General features: G+C 34.5%; 1 protein-coding gene across 1 annotated transcript in view; it reads right to left on the bottom strand.

Moving 5' to 3' along the window:
• The window catches only part of AKT3 (AKT serine/threonine kinase 3), a 384719-nt gene that overhangs the window by 242466 nt on the left and 114579 nt on the right, over nucleotides 1-27674 (bottom strand). Inside the window, exon 6 of the mRNA XM_073801464.1 lies at nucleotides 6037-6162. Within this exon, the coding sequence (XP_073657565.1) occupies nucleotides 6037-6162 (126 nt within the window). The remainder of the gene's footprint in view (nucleotides 1-6036; nucleotides 6163-27674) is intronic.

The following is a 27674-nucleotide window of genomic DNA, read 5'->3' as shown; positions in this document are numbered from 1 at the left end:
ATGTATGGAACATTGAGGACTAATAGAAGAAAAAAGGAATACTTGAATATATACAGTATAAACATAAATATGAAAAAATTCATCTTCCTCTTGTGAAAATGGAGAAAATTTAAGATTCTTCTGAGCAAGATGATATTTGCAAGGGAAGATTTTTTTCTGAAGATGAATCTATCCTATGCATTGCTTCCAAATACTCCAGAGAGGAGAATACTTGAAGGCAAGAGATGTATTAAGAGACTATCAAAATAATCCGGGGTGGGGGGAATGATGAAGTACTGAACTAGGATGGTAGCAGTGAGACTGGAAAATAGGGAAAATAAGACAATCCGTAGCTGACTGATTGACTCATGGTAGAAAGAGAAAGAAAACTATTCATCTATGGATGAATGCCTTCTACTGTACACTATAACCATATAGGTTCTTTTTTAATCAAACAGTGATTGGACACCTAATGCTCAAAAGCCACCAATGGTTTGCTCAAAAGCCACCAATGGTTTTCAACAGGTTTCCATTAAAAATATCAAACTGGTATTCAAGATCCTTCACAACCTGATTACAATTTATCTAACCATAACGTTTTTTTCCTCCAACAAAAACTCTCTATCCATCTAGCATATTGCCTATACTATTCACAAACAGGCTACTCCTTAATTCCAGACTTCATATTTGCTTATGTTGTTAACCTCACTGAGAAAGTCTTCCTTCTTCCAAAAATCTAAATATCACCTGTCCTTCTGGGCTCATGTTAACCTTATGTCATGTGTAAATTCTTATCTAGTCACCTTACCTTACCTTTACCTACTCTCTCAACTTCTACAGCATTTATTTTCTATAAAATTCATCTCATTTTTCCTCCCATTGCTATATGCTCTATTCAAATGTGTTCCAGAGTCAATGATAAATTCCTACAAACAAAAATTGTATTTTATACTCCTTTTAGAATCTAGTATGGTTCTAATAATCAATAAGCCCTTTAAAAGTAAGCTATTCTGATCTCTCATAATCCTTGTATACATTTATATAGCATAGGGTTATTTTAGATTTACAGGATTGCTTTTCTAGATTGCAGACTTTTCTATTACATGTTGTGTAAGACTAAGAATCAAGTCATACGCTATTTCTCTATCTCCGTGAACAACAACAATGAAAGCAGTAGGAATCAATTGATTTTTCTACACATTTAAAATCTCTAATATTTATTCAGAGGTAAAAATGGTTTTGGGTAGGTTAAAGTCCCATAATTCCCTTACTTTCTTTCAAAGAGAAGAAGAAAAACAGATTAGTGAGTAAACATGTCATTTCACTTTTAAAACTGGCCTACGAAGTTCAGACTGACCAATTTCTTTTTTAAAAGAGATAGAAGAAGATAGAAGAAAGGTTTCAGAGAGGAAAGGGATATTGTCAGAGTGGGCCAGTTTCTGCAACATGGAATAAGGGAGAATTCTAGTAGGTGCTCTTGGGGACACAGGTTGGCACTTCTCCCTTCCCACCACTGTGAGGAGGAAGGATTAGATCAAAAGTAGGATGAGCCTCAAGACCTGGGCAAATGTTCAAGTTCTCCATTGGGCATTTGTTCCCACTTCTGAGTTGGGCTAATAACTGTCAAAATGTCAGACCATGTCTACTAACTGGGTAGACAAGCTATTGTGCTCAATGTACCTTTGAAAATAGCTTTGCAACAATGCTTGTATGTATCCTATATTATTTTTCAGTCAAAGTGTAATGTTTCCTATGCCAAGATAAATCTCAATATATAATTAGTAACTTACCTAACCATAATTCTGATTAGAGATATAATTTCCTTGAAAAAAATATTATTTTACTTCCATTTCTATAGTATATCTAGAAGGCAATTACACATATAGTTCACATTTGCTCCACCCAAAAAAGGATAAAGGTCAAATACTGATATCCGCATTTTATAGGTGTTGGAGAGTTGACAATCCACATGCCAAAGGATATTTAGAATTTAAGAGTTGGAATCTGACCCAAAATCAGATCTCAAAGCTCTAGATAGGGAAAATGTCACAGAATAGAGGCGGGGAATTGTGGGGGGAGGCGGGCCAAGGGGCTAGCGCAGAGCGGGAGATAACACCTAAATGATGGTAGAGAGATTTGAGTTTTAATCTTGATACTTAACTACCACTACCTGGTAGGGCAACCTTAAAAAGATCACTGAATTTTCAAAGGCTTTTTTTTTCTCATCTAAAAAAGAAGAAATCTGGACTAGATGTTTTCAGGCATTCATTCAAAAACAGTTATTAAACCCTAGTATGTAGGCACTAGGAGATATAACACTAGGCTTTTTTCCCCTAAAATAACTCACAGATTAGTGGACGAGACATACACATGAACAAGACAACCAAGAAACAACGTGATAACAACAAAAGATAAGGGCATTGTAAAGAGCAGAGAGGAATAATTTAGCAAGGAATGAGGATAGGGATTTAAATCTGAATTGTCTTAAAGGACGAAAAAAAAATTATTCCAGCAAGTAGAGGACAGAAGGACATTCCAATCAGACGGAACAGCAAAAACAAAGGCTCAGAGTAGGAAAGCAGCATAGTTTATATAGGGAATTATAAGCAGTTCAGTACTGCCAAAGTATAATTGGACAGCAAAAGAGAGATGAGGCAAGAGTTGAAAGCAGAGGCCAGATTGAGGAGATCTTCGTGTGATATAGAAGGAATCTGGACTTTATCCAGTAGGCAATGAAGATCCAGGGCAGGGCTTTCACAGGGAAGCAGCATAGTTAGGACTTAATTTTAGAAAGATCACTTTGACAGTCATGTGAAGGAAGAATATGAGTGGTAGAAACTACAGGCAGAGATCTATAGTTAAGAATCTATAGCAGAGATGATGAGGGCTTATTCGAGGGTGATTACAGAGAAGGACGTAAATTAAAGAAATAAGCAAAACCAGCAGGACTAGAAATGAATTGGGAGTGGGGTGAAGATTTGAAGAAAAAAAAAAGGCATGGAAGGCAGGTTTCTGCTCAAGACAGAACTGAGGTAGTGAGACTTACAGGGGGGAAAGTTGACAAAATTATCTTCAATTCAGCTTAGGATATGTTGACTACAAAAGAATATCTAGATAGAGATGTCTTGCAGTCAGTTGAATATAGTACCTTAATGCTCAGAAAAGAGGCCTGCCCTGAAGATACGTAAGTGTGGGAGCAAGCTGCATAATAGGAGTAACTGAAACCTTAATGTGAATGTGACCATCCAGGGAGAGGGTACATAGTGAGAACAGCCCTTGGCCAGAATCCAGTTAGATATCAAAATGCATGCAATAGGCAAAGGAAGAAAACCAGGAAAGAAAAGCATCCTAGAACACAATGGGAGAGATCATCCCAAAAAGGAAGTAGTAATCAGAAGTATAAAATATATCCCAGATATAAATTCAGGAAAAAAAGAACTGAAAAATGTCTACTAGTCTTAGCAATTAAGGGGTCACTGGAGAACTTACTAAAAAGTGGTTTCAATCAAGTGAGTAAGAAAGCAAGTTAGGCTGCAGTGGACTGGAAAGTAGAAACAACTAGTATAAAGACTTATCTGTTTGGAAATTTTAAATCAGAAGAAAAGGAATTTGAAACTTCATGAAGATTGGAAAGATCAATTCCAAGTCCCTTCTAGTTCTCATACTTTATATTTTTCATATGGATAAAAAACCTATTTTGGTAAAATTTCATTAACACCCACAAAGATTAATTTTTGAAGTACCATTTTTAATTATCAGGAAAAATAGGGGACTCATTGTAGCTATGAATGGAATACATGTGTATATGTAACATTTCCCAAAGTAGCTTCGAAATACCTTGTATTTCTAGTTTCTTTTTTCATATAAGAGTATCTTTTTTCATATACTAAAGTGGGCTAGGACAAAAGGGAAACTATTAGTGGAGTAACCCTCTCTGGCTCCAACTGTTCCTTCTCTTAATATCTCATGAAAACATTCTTTGTTACCCTCTGCCTGGAATATCCTTCACCTCTATTTTAATTTGCTTAATTCCTACTCACTCTTCAAGAGCCTGCTCAAACTCCCCTCAGAATCACAGAATGTTAGAGACAAAAGGGCCTTACAAATTCATTGAATCCAGATGTTCTCACTATGCTGATGAAGGGACTAAAGACCACAGCGTCTCAGAGAATGACCTGCCCAAGGTCATACTCATGGCTTTTGGTGGAGCTTAAATTTGAACTATTTCTTCAACCAGGGCCCATTTCACTACACAGTATTTCCTGAGATAATTATTATTTATAAAACTTACAATTGCAATACGTCAGGCGTTAAAAATAATCAATTTAAAATAGTTTATTTAGTGTAAGATCCACATTAACACCCTTCCAAAAATTAAGGAGCCGGTCTATAACTTCACTTATTAGTTTGAGTCAACTATCCACAACTACTTGATTATACAAACAAAGATTACAGATGTCGACTAATATTAATTTCATGGATAAGTTGACTGTCAGTCACTAAATAGGTTTTCTCCTCAAGAGTGCAGCATTTATTTCAGCCTCTGCCAGTGGAAGTGTCAGAGCAGATGTTGGCAGACTGTGACATACAGTATGTCTTTAAAACTTGTTGAGGTGTGAAATTTCATAAGGTCAAAGAATGCTGCATTTTGATCAGCAGATACAGGAGTTCTGTACTTTATAAATTATTTCAGACAAACCAATAATAGCATTTGCTAGTAAAATAGAAGAAACTAAGAAACCATACTGGCTTTAGGTCAGATATGATAATGTATGTTGCTTATGTTTTAAAAGCCAATTTCTATCACTTTAAAGCAAATGCTTGCACAAAAGATCTTTAGAAAGAAAATGCATTCTTAAAGTCAATACAAAGTACAAGATATTATTTCAAATGACAATAGGATTTTTAAAATAATTTTCTTCTGAAAGAAAGCCATAAATTTGGTGAAGAGAAAAAATTATTTTCTTAATTAATACACAAATACAACAGTATTCTCACTTTTTAAAACATGAAATTCCCTATGGAACAATCCACTTATATAAACAGAGAATTTATTTTTTAAGTAAGATTTCACAAACTCTTTGGTTTACTGTTTTACCTTTTTGTTTAAAAAAATTGAAAGAAAGTATCCATAAAAACAACTGGGGCTCTATATAATCATAAAATGACTTTTATAATCTTCAAGGATTTTTACTACCTTGCATTTTCTGATGTTGCTATTTATTATATTTTTAATTTATTTTTTTGCTTTAATTTTCCCTCACATCTTTTCTAAATGTGGCTAATAGATAACAACATACAGCCAAAATTAAAATTAAGAATGGTGTCTAGTTAAAGATTTTATCCCAATGGTACAAACTTTATCTCTTACGCAAGTTTGTTTTAAGTTAACATAACTTTTAAAATGCTTTACTCCTAAATTAACACAGAAAACTCCTTTCATTGATTAATCAGTAATTTGAACAATCTGAAAGCCTGGTCATGACAATTATAATCATCATCTTTCAGTTTATTTTGTGCTATGTTCAAGCAAATATACAACTTCTAAATAAGTTTAAATTACAAACATTTTTTTAGATATTTGTAAGGAAGAAAAATTTACTACAAACATAAAATCTCCCCAGAAAATAATGTCTAATGTAAATCACTTGTTTCTTATCATACAATCCATCAAAAGAGCTACAATTATGATAGGAAACTTTGATTAGAGATGCACTAAGTACTGCAACATCTTACAACGAAGTTCAGTCCAGCAACCAAGTTCAAAGGTCTTTGTTTACACTTTATAGAGAAAAACTTGAGGTATGTATTTGAGGAATTGTTTTTATCACAAAGTTCTAACTGTAAAAAATATTAAACTATTTTGCATTATATAAGACCACATATTATCGATAATCCCTATGCTAAGGAACTGAAATTCTATCCAAGCGGAAAATTTCTCTATTAAATACAAACCTAAACTTTTTCATAGGCTTTTCATATATCCCATGATATGTGACACATAAGGCCATACAAATAAATAAATACAAGGTGAATCAACAGTTATAATTAACTTACTTGCTACTGAAAAGTTGTTGAGGGGATAAGGTAAATCCACATCTTGGGGTTTCTCTTTATATCCTATGAATGAGCCATCTGTCTTCAAAAGGAAATATCTTGGCCTCCAGTTTTTTATATATTCTCCTACATGAGGAAAGCATGCATGTTAATGCTGGGGGAAAAAAGGAACAGCAGCTTTTATGTGAAAAATAAATTATGGTACAATATAAGTCCTACAACACTGGCCTCCAAAAATTTAGATAGGCAATTTTCTTTTAACTTAGTTTACAAAAGAAAATACATAAGCCTGCAATTAAGATTCAATAAAAACCCAAACATGTTTTGTTTTTAATGATTTCACACTTTGATAATTCATTTGCACCATTATTTCTTCAGAGAATCATTCAACTGAGTACACATTTTGTTCAGTTTTTCATATCAGATGGTTGTTAGAGCATATTTTCAGCCGTTTTAAAAAGCCTTGGAAAATAAATCATACACACAGTATCAAGGAATTTCAATGAAAAAACACTTATCATAAGAGGGACATGAAATAGATGTTTCTCTTCCATGTACCACAACTAATTGTGTCATTTTTTTAAAAGAAAGGGAAAAATTCTGTTTCATTGTTAAATCTTGATCGTAACTTGTTTAAACAACATTTTATTGTTATGAATGAGAAAAAACTGTACAAATGCTGTAAACAAGTCACAGAAATGAAAGAACATGGGTTAATAGAGCTTAAAAACCATACACACACTCATGCACACAAATGTAATAACTAAGAACACATGGTAGTGCCAAGCACATAATAGTCAATAAATGTATATTTTATCAGATTTTGATATAAGCGATCACCTAGTCACCAAAATATAAATTTTTAACAACCGGATCACCATTTGCTTACTTCATACTTCTTTTAAATTTTAAGCAACAGCGGTGTTCCATGATACTCTAAGAGCTGGAAGGCTCCCTGGTCTCAATTTTCAGTTCTCTACTGGATATTTCTACCTGGCTTTTCAATCTCAAGTGCTTAATCACAGCACTACAAAAATTTGAAAGCAGTTCAGCTTTCCCTACAAATCCGTTTCTCGACACCAGTTATCGAAGCTCAAACCTAACACTTGACTGTTTCCTCTCCTTATCCTATCAGTAGGTAGGTCAATACTGCCTTCACAACTCTCTCTCTCTCTCTCTCTCTCTCTCTCTCTCTCTCTCTCTCTCTCTCTCTCTCTCTCTCTCTCGTTTAGCCAACCCAAACTGCCCTAACACCTTACATCTGCCCTTCTGCTAATGCACTGTGACTGCTCTCCCATTCTACTCATCCCCCTCCTTCCATCTTATACATCTATCACCTCCAGATAATTCTAATGTCTGTTATGTACTGCTTTCATTATATCATTTTGTGCTCAAAAATATTCTGACTCCTTACTGTTTACTGTAAAGTGTCAGTTTCTTAGTATAAAATGTGAGCTCTTCCATAATCTCACCCCGAACATGTATTTCAGATGTGGAGTCATTCCTCTGAATCAGCAATTCTCCAAATTCTTATCTCAGACCTCTTTACACCCTTAAATACTTTTAATATTTAAATACACCCAACAAAGTTTGTGTATGTAGATTACATCTATAATGTTTACTGTATTAGAAACTGAAAAGAAAATTTAAATTATTACTTCCTTTAACAGTAACAATAGACTCATTATATGTAACATTAATATTTTTATGAAAATAGTTTTATTTTCTAAAACAAAAAAGTTAGTGTGAAGAGCAGAACTGCTTTACATCTTTGCAAGTCTCTTTAATCTTTAGCTTAACAGAAGACAGCCAGTCTCATACCTGCTTTAACCTGTTATGGTATGTTGTTTTGATTGAAATATAGAAAAAAAAAAGTCTGGCTCAAACAGATGTGTAGCTGGAAAAGGGCAGAGTATTCAGATAGTTATGGATGTCTTTCTTTGATACTACACCAGCATTTGACAAACAGTCACTTTCTAAAAGGTTAACTGCAATGTGGAATTTGAAACCATTATCAATGAACTTTCTGTACTCTGCTATGTGAAGTCCACTGGTCTGTATTTCACACTGAATGAATCTTTTACACTCTGCATGATTTTGTAACATCACTCACTGTTCGTTTAGAAAACACTAGTCCACCAAGTTATACTGGTCTTCCAAATATTGACACAATTCATCATACGATCATACTCCTTATCACTACAAATCAAAGTAGGCAGTAGGAAGCTGTGAGGCTCATGATGGCAGATATGTTCTCCAAAATTCTACTCTTTGCTTTAAAACTCAGTTTTAACCGTCGGAAGTAAACATTGTCAGTTCTTTTTCCTTAAAGTGATACACTCCAAGTGCCCAACCTAGTGCCTGCCACTTTATCAATGCTCAATAATAACGTACTAAATGAATAAATATGTATATGAATATCTTCCCCACAAGTATATAAGCACACAAGAGGAACTTAAGGGAAAGAAAAGGAAAACCTGACACCCCTCCTCAGTTTAATTTACTTAAAAATAAATGGCCCTAATATGAATAAACACAGGCCAAATTTATAAAACCAGAATGCTAAACCCACAGTCCCCATGAAAAAATGAAACAGTTCCTTTCTTGATTGTATTTATTGTTTTATTTTTCCATTCATATTTAAGTATTCCTATATAAAATTTAAAATATAAAATGTTCTCTAATTAGTAATATATTTAGAGTTCAAATGCTATTTTAAAACAATAACAAATTTATACAGGTACAAAGTGCTATAAGTCTGATAAGCTAAATAATAATGGTTTAATAATTATACCAAAGATAAAATGAAACAAATTCATTTTGGAAATTTTAAAGAAAAAATCGGATAACACCATTTCTTCTCATGCATCATTTCTTCTTATTTTTTAAGAGTACTAAATACATTTATTTTAAAAGTGTAGGGCTTCCCTGGTGGCGCAGTGGTTGAGAGTCCGCCTGCCGATGCAGGGGACATGGGTTCGTGCCCCAGTCCGGGAGGCTCCCACATGCCGCGGAGCGGCTGGGCCTGTGAGCCATGGCCACTGAGCCTGCGCGTCCGGAGCCTGTGCTCCGCAACGGGAGAGGCCACAACAGTGAGAGGCCCGCGTACCGCAAAACAAACAAACAAAAAAAAAGTGTATAATTGAAAGAAATAAAAGTTTTCATTTCTACGAACAATTTCCTGTCTGCCACTAAGTATTTACATGTGCAGATGAAAGACACAAAACATCACCACAAAATTTTATCTTTTTATTAAACAAATCTTAAGAAATTTAAAGTATTTTATGTGGTTTATAGCAGGACTTCTGGTTACCAAAAAGTTCTTAAAACTAAATTTATTATGCATCCCTGACAGGTAATAGATTATACCCAGACTGTGAGATAGTCATTTACCCAGAAGAAAAGCTGGAAAGTCAAAATTTCCCTTCTTTATTAAATAAAAATAAGTATTTCTCACAAAATTTTATTACTAATTTTGAATTGATTCAGTTAATCAACAACTGTACTGTCACGCTAAGCTAATAGTGGATCTCAAACTTTCAATGAAGACTCCTGACGGTAATTTTTATTTTCTTGTCATTTTTCATCTATAGTATGAATGGACTTTCCGAGAAAGTGCTTGGATGCATTCATGTATTTACTAATTTATTCTAGGTGCTAGGAACACAGTTACAGACTCCCCCCAAAAAATGGTCTCTAACTCATAAAGCTTATGAGTATTACACAAGATTTCAGGTGCCCCCTAAAATTTGCAGAAGGGTTCTGAGTATTCCTGAAAGTGGATCCTTTTTTATAGGTTCCTATAAACATTCTTAACTAAAGCTCATATAATAGCATGATGTGTTGGCCTAATTATCCATTTTCTAGTTCCAAAAGTGGAACCAAGGCTCAAAGAAATGGGCCTTATGAGGACACAAACTCATAAGGTATTAATAAAAGAAAAAAGTGAGCTTATTGCCACCTTCCAGACCCAGTACAGAAGAAGGATAATATTCCTAGCTTAAAAGAATAAAAAAAGTTATAGCTTTTCACAACACCTTGGCAAGACACTGTGTTAACTGATGGCAAAGTAGAATTCTTCCTGCAGCCTTGGGGTTCCCAAGAAAACCGGATCTTGTCCAGCTGGTCATGGAACACTTTCTTAATTCACTCAGCTGAGGCAGTGAAAGTTCAAATAAGGCACATCTTCTCAGGCTGCTCTAAAAATATGGCCAAAAAGTCCTGGCTTTTACAGGCGCTAAGTGCCTAGAATAAAGTTACCCTCTCTGCCACAAATCCTTTTAGATAGACTGCTAAAAGTCAACCACATTTTATTTTTTAAGCATAGCATTTACACCTAAGTTTATACCTGCTGCATTAAAACCAAGCTGCATCATCTTTTTATATTTATAGCCCATAGATTTCAACTAATTTAAGAGACAGCCTGGTTATAATGGGGAGAAAGTCTTGTTAAATAAAGCAGCAGCATTTATGGGGTACCAAGGCCTCTGAAGAGACTGTTCTATTGATACCCATCAATATACATTCGAAATTTGTATGCACTGTCAGCAAGCACCACAGTTACACCTGGACAAGATTTCCATCACAACTTTCTATCTACCTTAATGCGTGCTTCCAATTCTTTCATACTCCTTGGCTGGAGGCTTTCTATATTTTGAAGCATGCTATTACAAACATCACAACATATAATTTCTAACAAAGTTTCTGATATTTTGGCTTCTGTAGTAGACTGAATGGTGAACCCAAAATGTATGTATACACCCTAATCCCTGGAAACTGGGAATAACACCTTACATGGCAAAAGGATTTTGAGAAGAGGAGCTTCTCAAAAGAGAAGCTTATCCTGGATTATCTGGGTGAGCCCTAAATCCAATTACAAATATCTATAAAAGTGAAGCAGAAGATGTGACACATAGAGAAAAGGAAGAGGCAATGTGACCACGGAGACAGATATTGGAATGATGCACCACAAGCAAAGGACTATCTGAACACATCAGAAGCTATAAGAGGCAAGGATTCTCCTCTGAAGTCTCCACAGGGAGCCTTACACCTGGATTCTAACTTACACCTGCTGCTTACACCTGCTGATACCTTGATTCTAGCTTCTGGCCTCCAGAACTGTGAGAGAATAAATGTCTGTTGTTTTAAGCCACCCAATTTTCCGTAATTTGTTACAGCAGCCCTAGAAAACTAATGCAGCGTCTCAACACTATAACCAAAGGCTTGTTTACAGAAACCAAACAAACAAACAAACAAAACCCTACTGATTAAGTTCTTGGCATGAGTGGTATAGAGACTCATAGTTAATACCTTATGCATACAGAGGGAAAAATCCACATCACTTCTATAAATAGCAGAGAATCCTATTTATGAAATGTGGGGTTGGAAGGAGCTGTTTACTGGAGTTCACAGTTTTACTTAGTTATGAGGACTTCAGATTCTGGACTTTTGCCAGCTTTCTTACCTTACTTAATAATTTACTTCTTGTAATTTCTTAAAGCAAACTGAAATGATGGTTTCTGTTATAGAGACAGGTGATATAGCTTTTAAAATTACCAATGGCCACTCATACTTGCTATAACAGAGGCTTCAAAAGCTAATCACTCGCTAAGGAAGAGGCTGAAGGCATTCTCACATGCATGTCAGGAAAGAGGCATTATTGTGTTGACTCGTCATAAAGCTGAAACTTAGCTTTCCTGAAAATATTGAGTTTTTATATTGTATTTTCTTGTTTAATCACAGTCCACGTTTTTTTCTTGGCTGCACCACGCGGCACGTGGGATCTTAGTTCCTCGACCAGGGATCGAAACCGTGTCCTCTGCATTGGAAGTGCAGAATCTTAACCACTGGACCGCCAGGGAAGTCCCACAATCCAAGTATTTAGGATGTAATATTATTTGTCTTTGTCATCTCTGAGGGATAATAGCTTGAGTTTGAATTCTGACTCTTCCATTTATCAGCTGCAGGAAATTAACCTCTCTATACCTTAGTTTCCTCACCTGAAAAATGAGAATCATAACAGTACCTACCTGAAGGGTTTGGAAGGACATAAAAAGGACTTAGAACATTACCTGGCATATAACAAGTGTTAGATTATTATTGTTATTATTAAATGAAGCCATTATCATTTATGGTAATATTTACAATTCACCTCACGTTAAACATTCTACTACTCAATACAGCACTTATTCAGGAGTATTTACATAAATGAGGCAATAGGCAGCAATAAGTAATAAGTTTACTCCATCAGCAGAAAAAAAAGTCTCTTTAACTAGTTTCAGGAATATCAAACAAAGCCTAGCTAAAGAAATAAAACAGGTTATCCAATACCAAAACACAACACTGATTTAATACCTTTTACTTTTTTTTTAAAGATAGGGGTAGGATATCACAGAGGTAACTAGTCTTCCAAAGAAAAAAGCACAAGTCTTAGATCTCTCTGAATTATTTTTATTAAATGACATACACAGGGTACAATACCATGAAAATACAAGTATTTTAAGAATTTCCAAAAAGTGCTTTAAACCAAAAAATGACAGCTTTCAATAAAAATAAATTTATATGATTTTAAGAAACCATTGGTCTTAAGTAAAAGTCTTCATGGGTCAATTTTTACCTAAGACAAAAAGAGCCTTAATGTTAATTTCAATATAAAATCTATTTAATTTTATGGTTCACAATACTGTAAATATTCTGCTGCTTGTTGACAGATGCCAACCAAATTTACACATGTGAACTTCCTCAAAGAAAACACAGCAGAATCTTTTTTCCACTAGTGGATTTTCATAAATAAATATTAGCACTATAAACAAATGAATACCGAATATATAATTCATAATAGTGTGCTATATTATAAATATCTTATAACTAAATATAGTTACTGAAGAAATGTATAATGATAAACATAATAAAATATTTGCAATTCTTGAAATTGCCTGTTACATTTTTATATAGCAGATCCAAGTATCATATTCCAATTAGTTCTAAGTAAAACCCCTATTTCTATCTCTGAGGGAACAGAAGAAATGAGTTTCTATTCTATTCACTGAAATTATCATCATACTGTTTTATAGATGTCTTGAAAATAATCTTAAAGAATTTTTTTATATTATCTACACTGCAATGAGCTAGCATAATAACAATTTTTCAACTGCATAGGGACAATCTGAAATTTTAATAAATGAAAGTGCTTTTGAACATTGTAGGTGCTTACTAAATATATGTTGACTCTTTTCCAGCTCCTGCAAACCTAAATTTTTAGGTTATCATTCCCCTCTCATTAACTCCTTTTCAAGGATGTTCTTTCTTTGCCCTTGGGTAAATTAAAATTGTTAAATTCTATGGTGTCTTCTATACAATCTCTTCAACAAACAGCCATTAACCAGCTCTGGATGTGTGTTGCCAGCCTCTGAAAATTAGGTGATGTCTGCAAAACATGCCAAAAGCATTAATGACTCTTGCCCAGCTCAGTCATTTTAAGGTACTGCTCAATGAGCATCACAGATCAAATAAGGTTCTTTAAACATTTTTATTTAAAATTTGGGGAAATGGACTTCTAATAGATTCACTCATTCAAAAATATTTAGTGAGTGTCAAAATACTTACTAAAAAAAGGCACTTAAAAAAGCACTGAGAATGCAGCAATGAATGATACAGACATAGCACCTGCCCTCATGGAGCTTTAAGTATAGTAGGCAGCAGTGAAAATAGAGCTAGAGAAAAGCAGATGACTGAGCAATTACAATTCAAAACGAAAACTTCTTCCACTTCTTTAATCATTTTTAATGCTCCAGGAGGTCATACCGAGGGATGGCAATATCTCCTATGCCTTGGCATTTCCAAATAGCAACCTATGTGCCTTGTGAAAAAGGTGTTCAATAATATTTGCTGTTTGATGCATTTCTGTGGGGGAAGAGACTGGAAGCAGTATCAGCATATGGTCATTCAACGTTTCACAAATGAACTGTGTCAATCCAGGTTTGCTGCTGTGTTAATTCAAGATGAGGCCCTGCACCCCTTCCTCTTTGAAGCCTCATGACAATGCAAGCAGAGAAGCACGGTTATATAGTTTATGATACTATTTCCATCCAGCATAACATATAACACACTTTTCCCTTTCATATTTCAAGATACTGCCCAGGCCTGTCTTTTTCTCTCATGATTTTCTGTATAGTATTGATTCATGAGGTCATATTGCAAAACAATCAGATCTTTATGATGATTTCACCCAGGTTGTATGACTATCCCATAAGGTCACTGAGAGATTTGTCTGCTCTTGTACTAGTCAATGTTACCACTGCAACTGGCCAGATGGAAGGTGTTTACAATTTTGGTAATTTCGCATCATGCTTCCAAGATGCCTTAAATGCTTTCCAGATGTACCCACATTCCTCTGCTTTACCACATATGCTCTTTCATGATTATTTTGAAAAGTATATTATAGTCAAGAAATTTTGCTTCCACTGCATAATGCATGAACTTGTCATTTTTATATTAAATATAGTTTTCATATCTACTTCCTAAAGAAGCCTGGGATCCATGTTTTGCTTTGAAGCTTGAAGCAATCATGAGAAAAGTACCTATGCACTGAATACCACAAGATGTTGGAATGCCAGCTTCTCTAAGATCTCAGAATGCCGGGTCTGCCAGTACTTAGTCTACTTTATAATTTTCTTTTGTTATCCAGAAAATTGCACAATTACCATCTACCTTTAAACATTCTGGAACTTGTTTCATGGTATTCTGTAAATTAGTTAATCAAATCCTGGTTCCCTTTGTTTTTAGGAAACATTACACTGTAAGCCAAAAATGTGATACTTACTAATTATTCTTTTAAACATAAGAATATCTTAATAGAGTTATAGTATTAAGTTTTAATGTGAGAGAAAAGCAAGGAAAATGGAGAGAGAGAGAGAGAACAAAGCACACATATAAAGTAGCCAACAGAAAAACAGCATCTTGGCAATTTAATGAAGAATAAACCGTGAGATTAGTTTACTTAGCAGTAGATATGTTGTGGAGAATTACTCAATCTGTACTCAGCTTCCTGCTGGGTTAAATGTGAACTAAATTATTATTTTGCTTACATTTATGCCCTTGTAGATTGCAAAAGCAAAGCTTTCTTTTTAATCTGCTTCCTGCATTATAAGGAAAAAGTCTCCAACTCCACACACTGCATTAAGCATACAGTCATTCCTGCAGTATTTTAACAGAGTAGCTAGGGCCAACAGAATTTTAAACTATTTCAAAGAAATGGACCAATTTAAAAAGACTTTAATAGAAATTTTTACAACTTCCTTACTGTAAATATTTTGCATTTCACCACATCATATTCTCTAAATATTAAAATCAACGTAATATCTTACATTGCAATAAACAGTCTTAATGAGTATCAAACATGGAAGGGCTGAGTCCATTTGCAAACCTACTTACATGTACCACCAGCACCTACCACAGAGAAGGCTGGCATTTTCTAGTAACTGAATGGATGAATAAACCTACCACTATGCAGAACAGGGACTACACTCATGCCAGAAAAGCTCTTTCAAATAGAAATCCCACTATAACACAACCCTGCAAAGCTCAATCCATTTTTCTGTTGTAACACCTGATGGGTAAAATATGCAACAATATATACAATAATAGTGTCTCACTATGGCAGGGACAGGGAGTTGGCAGAGAAAGTTGTATGCCTGCTCATCAGGAGGAGGCCTGTGACATTTGAAAAAACCCTCAGGTGATTCAACCTTCCCACCCCTATATTAAAATCACTGCCTTATAGAACAAAACTCAACAAAATAGAATCAGGTTTTACCTGATTCTAGAACCTGATTCTAATCAGGTTTACCTCACCAATGGAGTGTCTCCTATAATAGCTTCCCAATAGCATGGGACCCAAAAATTGCAGTGCATCAAATCACATTCTGAGGATGAATCCATGGCCTTTCGTAACTTCTCTCTTCCCTCCTTTGTTTTCCCTAGGCGATATAATTACTGAGACTTACTGAGACTTGTATCACAGTATGTAAGTGGTGAAAGCAAGGCAGGCAAGGGCACTTGAATGTACTGAGCCAAGCACTGTGCTCAGGAATTATGCACAAGAGACCTCTTCACATAGGCATGGAGAGACTGGTGCTAGGACGTCCTCACGTTACACAGACAGTGATGCCAAGGCTCTGAGACACTGGTAACAAGTAAAGGACAAAGTTGAGATCTGAATAAAAATCAGAGCACACATTATGTGAAGTCCAGAGTTCAAATGCCAACTCTGCCACTCACTAGTTGTGTGCCTTTGGGCATGCTGTTTAATCTCTCTGTGCCTCAGCTTCCTCTTTTGGAAAGTGGGGACAACAGTAGTGAAGAAGAAATAAATTAGTACTTGTAAAGCACACAGAACATCTGGCTCATAGTAAGCATTACACAAGCATTTGTTAAATAAATAAAACCTCTTAAAAGTACGGCTAGTCAAAAAAGACTTAGTGAGTGCCTAATATGTACAACGTATTAAACTGCACAAAAGTAAATCGAGTATTTAAAATAAAATGTAAAAATAAATTAATTAATAAAATAAAATAAAACGTGATTTGTTACAAGAAATAACAAATGCTGGAGAAGGTGTGGAGAAAAGGGAACTCCAGGCTGCTGCTGGTGGGATTGTAAACTGGTGCAGCCACTATGGAAAACAGTATAGAGTTTCCTCCAAAAATTAAGAATAGAACTACCATATGACCCAGCTACCCCACTTCTGAGGTAGCTTTATCCAAAGAACATGAAAACACTAATTCACAAAGATATCTGTACCCCTATGTTCAGCAACATTATTTACAATAGCCGAGATATGGAAACAACCTAAGTATCCATCAATGGATGAATGGATAAAGAAGACGTGGTGTATATATACACAATCTATACCACAATATATATAATGGAATACTACTCAGCCATAAATAAAGAATGAAATCCTGCCATTAGCAACATGGATAGACCTTGAAGGTATTAGGCTAAAGTCAGACAAAGACAAACACCATATGGTTTCACTCATATGTGGAATATCAAAAAACAAATGAACAAACAAAAACAAACTCGTAGATACAGAGAGCAGATTGGCGGCTGTCAGAGGGGAAGGAGGCTTGGGGCATGGGCAAAATAGGTAGAGGGGATCAACCGTATGGTGATCACTCTGTAGTATATATAGATATTGAATTATAATGCTATACACCTGAAACATATAATTTTAAAACATTTCAAATGTAGGGTTTGTTCCCTGTACGGGCTACCAACCGCCCCCCCCAGAACAAAACAAAACAGACAAAAAACCAACAACAAAAAACAAAAAAAATTTCAAATGTAATTTGTTAATTTCATTTATACAGACTATCACTGTTCCACATTAGTTGAGCAAAGTACGTGCTGTTTTTTAGTGGACAAAGTTGCAATTTTTGTTATTCACTTTGCTTATATCCTATTTTTATCCCCCATTATTACTGATAATAATGAATTACATGTCATTTATGCTCGACCAATTGAAGTCTTTCACTAAAAACTGGTATTGCTGTCACAGAAATAGTCCTTCTTAATTCAGTATCAAGTTAACTCCAGGGGAAAAAACAAAAGCAAGCACTCCCCTGGATTTACTACTAAACATCTCAATGTTTGTTTCAAATTATCTCATAAGAAAGTTACTACATACAAAAAGCAAAAGGCAAAAGCATGCAACTCATTATTTTCACATCAGGCCTTTCCCACTTTACTTCTTTATTACACAAGTTAATTATCATTTAATCTTAAGTACTCTGAATTCAGAGACATGTTAAACCACACATTAATGTTAGGCTTTTATAAATGGAATAATAGTGTATTTCAACTTTTAGTATATTTATATTTACATATAACAATTATATATCCAGTGAAGTACATTATTCTGGATTTATTGTATTTGAAAGATGTGATTATGCTTAAGTTGATAAAACTGAAGGGAATATAATACTTCCATTTCAATGAATGCTGCCATACATTCAAAAGCGTGGTTCAAATAATTTTGAATACCAGAATATTTGCTATCAAAGAGACAAAAAGTAAAACACACCCACACACCCAGTAAAATCATCTTAACTTTTCTAGGTAATTTTCTTATCCTCTTTGTAAACCAATCTAATTTGGCAATATGTGGCCAGTCGTCTGTTATAATTTTCTTAGAAAAGAACTGAACATGCTTAGAGGCTGTCATCAAAGTGAGGTACACAGATACAGCTAACACATTTAAAGAACAGAACAAATCAAAGAGATGCAACCATAAATCAAACGCTATTCAATGATTCAAAGAAGTCCATTTTTCCTCCCCGGAGCAAGTTTAAAGATCAGATAAACAGCAGAAAAGCTGCTTCTCAACGTTAAAAATGAATTTACTTACCTTGGCCCTCTGAGGGCAGTATTACCTAACACATAGACAGAAATTACAGAAAACAGTCTTTACCTACCATTCTAATAAAAATAAATTTTAATAAAACAACCTGTATATTTGCTCACTGATTTCTTTTCTTGTCATTATCCATACTTCTACAAGCAAATAACACTCGTTTTCAAATGTTTCCAGTAAGTTTGAGAGGAAAGATTTTCTTAAAACCAAGGCATCATGAAGGAAAATGACTTGAAGACTCAATATCATGAAAGTTATTCAAAATATAATAAAATGCAAAATTATATAAATGATTCTGTGCTGTTTAAATATTAAGTTTCTATTATAATGGTCTCTGTAGAATAATTTGCTTTTTAAAAATTGCAGGACATGAAAACATACAAATCTTTCAGTAAAGATAAAGTACTTCACAGAGATTAACATTCAGTCCCAAACTAAATAGGGGTTCCAGTTTCTTCTTATAAGCAGCTAACAGCCAATAGGCTCATTTGTTATGAACCACTCATTTATTAATAAAGTATAATATGAATGACAAACTGGCAGTGAAGGATCAAAGCACCCACTTAATTTTCATGCTGATTCTGAAACTATAAAAATCTTTACATAGCGTAAGAATTATCAATTTACTTTCTAGAATCCAATGCAATGTGCATTGGGTGTTTTATTCCTTTTCCTCAGAAAGTACCTATTTCACACAAAGTAGGAAAAACATTTTCTGGTATTCACTTGTCAAAGATTTTTTTAGGATGTACAAAACACTGGATAACTCACCCTGCAGAGACCAGTGGCCTGACAGACTTTTAATTTAAGAATGTGAAAAGTGCTAACCTTCATGTCAGAGTTTTAGGTGTAAGTTAATTAGTGACTATCCAAGTCCAAACTGCACATCACCACCACCCTCCCCCGGCCACCCCCCAAATAAACACAGCCTCGAAAACGAAGAGCTGTCTTATAGTGAATGACCTGTTGAAAGGAGATAAAAATTATCAGAAGCAGGTAAATAAAATTTTCTTTTGGACAGTAAGATCTCCTGACATATTGTTTCCACTTAGTAGAAAGATGCTTTTATTTAGAATTTGTATTTACTTTTAAGAAAAGTCCTTGCTTCTAAAATTTAGGGTATATTTCTCCACTTAGGAACTATGCCATTACTTGGCATAACTTTGGGTAAACTAGATTTTAAAAATATGTACTACTGGAATTAAACAGTTTTATTCTTTTTAAATTATACTATACCATGGAGTTTTCTAAGGTCAAAAAAAAATTTTTAACTAAATTCCAAGTCCTATTTTACTAAAACAGAAAGTACAAAGAGCTATCTTAAAAGAGTCAGTTGAAAATAATGCAAATGCAAAGACAGAAAAGAAGGTCATTTCATAAAATTCTTTTCTATAACAAATATATATACTTAAGCTTAAATATCTCTTCAGAAAGATGCCAGGAAACAACAGCTGCTGTTCTATGTGCTTTCACTTAAAAGTATAAAATTATGAACTTTGATGCTGTGTTCCAGTCTAAAAGCAAATAAGTGACTCGCCTAGCGAAAAAAACACATGAACTTCACGGTTTATGCCTTAGTGCCTTTGTATCTTAATCATCTTCTGTTCTAAAAAGTGTTATCAAGTTTACCAAGATCTTTAATCAGATTTTCTTGAAACTAAACACATTAAAAATTTTAAGCCAAAACATTTAGCAAGATGCCTTAAACAATGAACTATTCTTTCAACATACTGGCCAATATTTTTAAAAATTACTATTCATGCAGTATTTTTCTGAGGCACAATTCAAATACATCTATATAACATTAAAGCTAGAAATTCCTAAAGTTTTTTTGAATTATCCTGAAAATCACCAAGTACAGTTTCACTCATATGTGAAATGTCCTCACTGTGAAACAGTTTCATCCTAATCTGTGATACGTTTCATAGGCTATGGGATATTTCCACTTCTTTGGTATTACAAGTTTTTTTTGGTAAACATACAATTTTTAAAAAAAATTAGAGTACAACACAACTATCTGTATCTGAATGCTGGCATCCACTACCCATGTGCTATTAAACATTCAAATATACTAGTATGAAGCTAGCATTGCTCAAACTGAAGTTTATTTTTTTTAATATAACCAATTTATTCTTCAAAACTAAAATAGAAGTCCTTGGTGACTATACCCAGTCCTATTAACCACTCTTCGAAACTGGATCAGGCAGCTTTCCCAGGTGCAACATCCCTTGCCCTTCATCCAAAATTGAGCAATATTTAGTAAAGAGAGAATGCCTGACAGAAACAACAATTTTAAAAGAAACACCTTAAAGAACCACCAACATCTGAGTGGTAACTAGCCATCCTATACTGAATATATTGATTCCCTCAGGTCAATCAAAGCCATTTCCTCTTCACTCCTCTAAAAAAAACACTTCTGCTTACCCCAGGACTTTCACCACTATATGAGCTTGATCAGTTTCTTTGTCTGCAAAATAAAGTGTTGGAACAATCAAATAATGCTTTAAAACGCCCAGAGGAGATAAAACATTCTTTTTAGTGTTGTTTGCTCACTACAATTATTACATTTATTAACTGTAATGTGTTCCAACACCTTACTTTAAAAATAATTATAACCCAAAAACAGCTTAAGTATTGGCCATAGCAGAGAAAAATATGGCTCCAAAATAATGAGATTAATATTGAATTAAGGGAATGAATACAATTTTCAGCAATCCTGTGCTAAATTTTTTAAGTAGAAAAATGATTTTACAGGATACAATATAAAATCATCATTACTGAATAACCACTGATCCCACACCCGGAAAAAGGTTACATTCAACAATTTTCTTGATATTCTCTTGAAATAACTGATTTCCCTTCAGATTTATGAAATAATCACATAAATCACTAAATAAATATAAGGTTCTAAGAAAACCACCTTATATATCTTAGATGGCCTCTAGAACTTTGTATGCTCACTTTGCAACAGAGCATTATATAAGCACTTCAATTACAAGAGTTACAGGCCTTTCGACTTACACATCATACCCAACAAAAATAAAATATTAGTAACAGCTACTATTGCACATGTTCCAGGCATTCCAAGTATACTATTATCTCATTTAGTTCTTACAAGATCCTTGAATATCAGTGATTGTTTCCTTCTTCCAACACATGAAGAAAACACTTAAACAGATTAAAGGGACTTTCATAAAGTCCCTCGTCTAAGTTAATTGACAATTAAATCTGGTGGACGTAACTTCAAAGACACTCTGCCTTGAATATTTCAATCACCTTAGTAAGTATATTTGCCTGCACTAAGATTTTACAAATGGTTCTGAAGTAATATGATATGATGAACCAAGCACAGAACTGCAAGCCTGCTTTTATACAAGCTTGCTTTTGCTCAGCCTCTTACTAACATCCTGGCTGCTGTCAAATCACCTCTTCTCAGTTTAACACCTCTACCTGAAAAATGGCATGTTGCTTCCTCCCAAGCTTAGCAGAGGGATATCAGGACTGACTATGAAACTATAAACATATGTACATAATTCTACATACAAAAATATGGACATATGTGTGGCCTTCCAAATAAAAGAAAAAACTAAATATACGAGGCAAAGGAAAGGTCCAATGTAGCTGATGGTTCTCTGTGCCTTTTCAGCAAATACAGATTAGAATCACTTGTGGAAAAATCGACAGTAAGACAGAAAGTTTTTCTAAATAGACCTGACCTCTATTTCTTTATGAAGAGTAGAAATAACAGATAATCTCCCTTTAGTCCTTTCAGAAAGACATTACTCTGGACACAAAGCTCTGTCGGTATGTTTGCCTTTCAACCACACTTAAGGTTTTTTGTTTAATAATTAGGCAACAAAACCCTAAATGTTTTAGGAAAGCATGAGTTTACAAAAAGTCAAAATAAAAACTCTTTAATTCCCCACGGTTTTTTTTTTTGGTAATAGGAATCCAAATAGGAAAAAAAAAAAAAGTCAGAGCTTCTCTTTTCATTTTCTCACTCATATTGTGATTGGTTTTGATGTTCACAAAAATTTGAAGTGTTCTGCAACATACATACCTTTGAGAAATTTTACCCAACATCACTATTCCTTCTCAATTATTTAAGGTCAAAGTAATAAAAAAAAAAAGACATTAAATAAACATATACACTGCACCCTGAAGTTAAGTGTTATCACAGCATTTAAAAACATTACAGATATAGCAAATCTCTAATACCTAATAACAGGAGTGGATGAGAAGGAAATATACAACCAATTCATTACTCCATAATGAAAATGTGTAACTTTCATTTACAGAATCAACGACAACCAAGAGAAAAAGAGTGGTAACCAAGAAGGCCAGGTTCCCATATAACTTTGTTTCACAACTAGTAACATCTAAGTTCAAAGTATGATGGAATTACTGAGCAAAGTGAATTTGGTTCTCCATCTCACCCCTAGTGGTAGGCTATAAAATCAATTCAGTTTCAAATAATAGTTTACATGCTGACTAGTGTTAAACTGTTAATATATGTATGCATTAAGAGCATGGTGTTCCACCTGCCTTGTTTCCTTATCAAAATCTCCTGTTATCAGTTAGCAGTTCACACCTAATACCAACGAAATAGATTAGCTATCATCTATATGGAGAAATAAGAAAGGTTTTATTGCCATTTTAAGAGAAGTTGTTTTCTACTACTAGACGTGAACAAGAGAAGGAAGAGGAAGTACTAAACTCCTAAACTAATTAACAAGCTAAGGGGAAGGGGCATGCAGGAAAACAATGATAATTAGTATGTAGCCTTGGTTAACCAAATCCACACATACATTCATTCTGTATATGCACAAACATCAGCAGCATCATAAACCGTCTCAAGTTCTAGCCATTATTCAGTTCGACATCTGCACATGTTTATGCGTCTCTCCAAACAACCTCTTGAACACCCTGCTGGAGCTGTCATTTTTTTCTTCTCCCTATCTGGCAGATGGCAAGTCAACAATCGGCATCAACAGCAGCCGAATATCTCCCCCTCCATTCTACCCCCCTAAACAGACACAATAATAACTTCTTTGTGCTTCCCTACAATGCAGCTGCTTAAACCATTTCGCTACAAGGCTGCTTTGCCTTAATACAAAAAAAAAAAAAAAAAAAAATCCCTTCTGTCAAGTCTAAAAAGCAGCATAATGTTAAGCAAGCTAAAGCCACAGCACAGCTGCAAACGGGCAGACACATTGACAGCTCCTCCCTTAACAAAGCCCTGTGAATTGAAGGGGGTTCATCTGAGGCTCACACAGTAATTAGTATAAAAAAGTCCGACAGCCTCTATTATGCTAAAGGAAAAAAAAAACTGGACAGAACTGGGCTGCTGTTTTGCGTCAAGAGTTCTGCGGCAGAGTAGATAAATCATGTTGGGTTTTTTCCTCTCTTTTTAAAGACAGTAATAAGGAGGATGAGAGAAGCTAATTTGAAAACTTGGACACAGTAATTGTACCATATGGTGAGCATTTATCCTTTCTGAAATGCACGCTAACAGTCACTTACATGCACACTGCTTTGTTTTACAGTTGTTATTCTCTCTACCATATTCATAAAATGGATTTGAATATCTGATACTCAAGAGAAGTTGTATGTAATTAGCAACAGAACTGCCTGGGTTTAATTTATTGGCCTTGCACTCCAACCTAGTAAATGCAAAACAAAATTAAACAATGTGTCCACTTTGTAAAATGTTTTTCTTTAACTCAGTAAAAAAGAATGAATACAGGTTCATTGGAGTGTTGCTGTTAAGGTACAGTATATTTTGAAAATTCCAAAAGAATAAGCTATGGCTGTTGGAAAGATTTCTACTGACACATTTCAAGATACCAAATCACCAAGTGACCTTTCATTGAGATCATGTGGTTCAAGTCTATATTTCACTGATGGAGATGTAACTCTTCTCCATGTGTATCAGTAAACCTAGATTTAAATTTCCTTGTACGTGTCTTAAAATTTTCTTCAAGAAAATCTATCAGTTATTAAATAGTTTAACTACCGTGTGCCAAGCACCATGATATAGGCACAGGGAGGATATAATATCCAAAAGTTTTCATATTTCTCAAAAAAAATTTTTACATAAATTGACTTTTTTTTTTGTCGGTCTACTTCAAAATCTATAAAAACTCACTATTTCAAAAAAGTCTTCAGTAACATTAGGGCATTGCTTACAAATCCAATATAAGTGATATTTTTCTGACAAAAAGAAATGTGTAGAAAAAAATTGTAAGATTCGTTTTTCTCTAATCAAGAGTAAATTCATTTTGATGTCAGTTGTGTGCCTCTTTAGATAAAAATGTAAAGTGTTTATCTTCTATGAACTACATTTTAAACAATGAACTATTCAACTAGAACTCATGAATCACTGAAATTTCTAGTGAAGTGAAATAAAATCATAGGTCTGAATTTTCACAATTTACACATATCCACAAGTACTGTTCTGATCAGTACTTTGGGGACATGACAAAGTAAAATATTTTAAGTAATTTTTAGTTCAACATAGAACTCAAGAGTCCCTATTCAAGCCTGAGGTAATCTGTGTCTTCAATTAACAATACACTATGTTTATATCAATGGTAATAAGATCCCAATACCATCCTAGAGGACTGTGATCCCACCAAGGAAGGCAGGCATAATTACATTCAGAAGGATCAGCCCATCCAACAAGTTGCACCAATAATTTCCTACAATAAATCTCTACCTTGGAAGATATAAACTTAGAAAATAAAAACCTTATCACCCACTACTGGTATAGTGGCTTTCCTTTATGCTACTAGTATTGAGCCACGGGACCAACTTACCCTAAAATTAAAATATTTCATTTTTGTATTCTGCTTTCTAGTTAACTAAACATTTCCAAATATTAAAGATTGGCTTGACTTAAGAAAAACTGTGCTACAGCATTTCATCATCAGTTTTTCTTAGCTAAATCTACCAACAACTTCTAAACTATCTGAAACCATTTTGCATTATGTAATGATAACGCAAAAAAATCTAACTGTCCAAGGGGATAAATTAAGATGATTTTAAAAGTCTCTTTTAATAAGAAGCATTTGTCAAGAGTACAAAGAATAGTTTAAGAAGAATGCTTTCTTTGTGTAATCACGATTCTGAAGACTTTACCTAATGGGGGATGGCAATGGGGAGAACAAAATTCAGTCTGAACTAAACTGTTAAGAAAATGTTTATAAATTAGAATTACAGAACCAAATGATACTAGTATGTCCAATAACATTCTCATTTCGGTTTATCTACAATATATCTTTTTAAGAGCTCATATATGCCACAGAAGTAAAAAGCTGATGTTTTCTTATTAAATGTGAATAACTGAAGTCCTCATAATAGGTACCAAATACAATTTATATTGTATAGCATACTCTTATTAAATACCTGCATATATTTGGTCAAAGTCTGTGACACACCACTAAGAAAACAATGATTGGTCTGCTGATGTCCTAACAATGATGGCAAACCTGCTCCAAGACTTAAAAGATTCAAGAAGAATAACATGCGTACAGACTTCTTCAGCAGAAATAAAAGCAATGCATCAGTTTACAACAAACTTCTCATTTCTATAATAAAAGCAAATCAAGCAATAAGAATGAATTCACAGAATTTCAAATCAACAGGGCCTAGAAGTTAAAAAGCAACGATTACTTAACATTTTATTATGATTATGTAGAAAAGAATGGGAGAAAAAGAGGCTATTTTTAGAATAGTAGTCAGAAGCAGGCCTCAGCCAAAGATTACCCTCGATATTTTGTCTCTACCCTTAGTGCTCTTTTAGGGCTCTTTCCGTTGCAAGGAACAAAACCCCACTAAAGCTAATACAAGCAAAGGGTTATTTATTGTAAGAATACAAAAATCTCATCCAAGGAAAAGAGCTGTATAGGTAGAACTTGGGCGATTTAGATCTGGAAAATGACAAACATCACTTCCCTTTGTCTTGTTCAGGGATTGTGGATGTTCTGGTCTCTTTCTGTCTCCAGTCTCTCTTCTTTCTCTCTCTCCCATTCCCCCTACCACTCCACTGCATCTCTCTCAATATGTCTGCTACATTTTCACATTCTCTCTGCCCACTAGGTCTTCACCTTGCTTAGAGGTTTGGTTCCCTCATAAATTAACACCAATTCTAACCCCAACACAATGTTACGGTTTCACCTCTCCATCTCTTAGCTACTTCAGTCTTTCACCTCTCCAACTCCTTGAAGAAGCTCTTGGGTCAGATGTCCACTCATCAGCTTGACTGGGGCAGAAGTATCTATCCCAAATAATAGGAAGTGAAGGTAGAGTAGTTTCCCTTAGAAAGGGCTACCTACCAAGAGAGCAATAAATCCTTGGCGTCTCTAGTACACTTAGCCATGCTAGCTGTGTGCATGTGCATGTGTTTCAAGAAACATATTTCTAGTTTACTGGATTAGTTTCAGCAACTGGAAAATTACTCATTAAAAGCTTTCAAGAATAAGTCAATGAACATGGTAAAAAACAATAACTTACCCAAAACTGCTTTATGTTTCGTATGACTACTAGATAGAACCATTAAGGCATCCAGGCAGAACTCACTTGAGTCCGTCATCCACTTTTAGTACATGAAACACAGTCATGTTTTTATGCAAGTAGTTTTTACACAATATATTCAAGAATAACACTAATCCTGTGGCAAGAGTGTATGTGACTTCCATATGACTACAAGTTCAGTTTATATTATAGTCTTTAGGTTACTACTATTGTACACTGGGAATCTAAATGCCTCCCCAAAAGTCTTGTCCAGTAGTTTTTAAATTGTGGGTCAAGATTTTTAATTTTTGGAGACTAGGTATCATCAAAAATACTAGGGCACTGGCAGACTCCATCTGACAGACAGGGTTCCAAAGGTTATTTAACTTGTCAGGGATTGAAAACTTAGTTTATCACAGAAATAATTTCGCTACTATAAATGGTAGTTAATTCCTACACAAGTCATTAGTTGAAAAATCACTATCCAGTATTAATCATAAGATCTGATATTTTCACCATACTTCACCTTCACTCCCATTATTTCATGTGATCCTCCCCTTGACTTGTGAAACAGACAGGTCAGGTATTAATATTCCCATCAGTAGCTTCTGCTCCTGTAGATGGCACACAAAGAATGGGGAGATGTTTTGCTCAAGAGTTTGAAAACTGTAAGCACTCAGTGGGAGAAGAGAATGGGATCTTGAGCTTC

Source organism: Tursiops truncatus, chromosome 1 (genome assembly GCF_011762595.2).
Source record: "Tursiops truncatus isolate mTurTru1 chromosome 1, mTurTru1.mat.Y, whole genome shotgun sequence".
NCBI classification, from domain to species: domain Eukaryota; kingdom Metazoa; phylum Chordata; class Mammalia; order Artiodactyla; family Delphinidae; genus Tursiops; species Tursiops truncatus.
The sequence above is the reverse complement of the archived record's forward strand: the minus strand, read 5'-3'. Positions and strand labels throughout refer to the sequence as shown.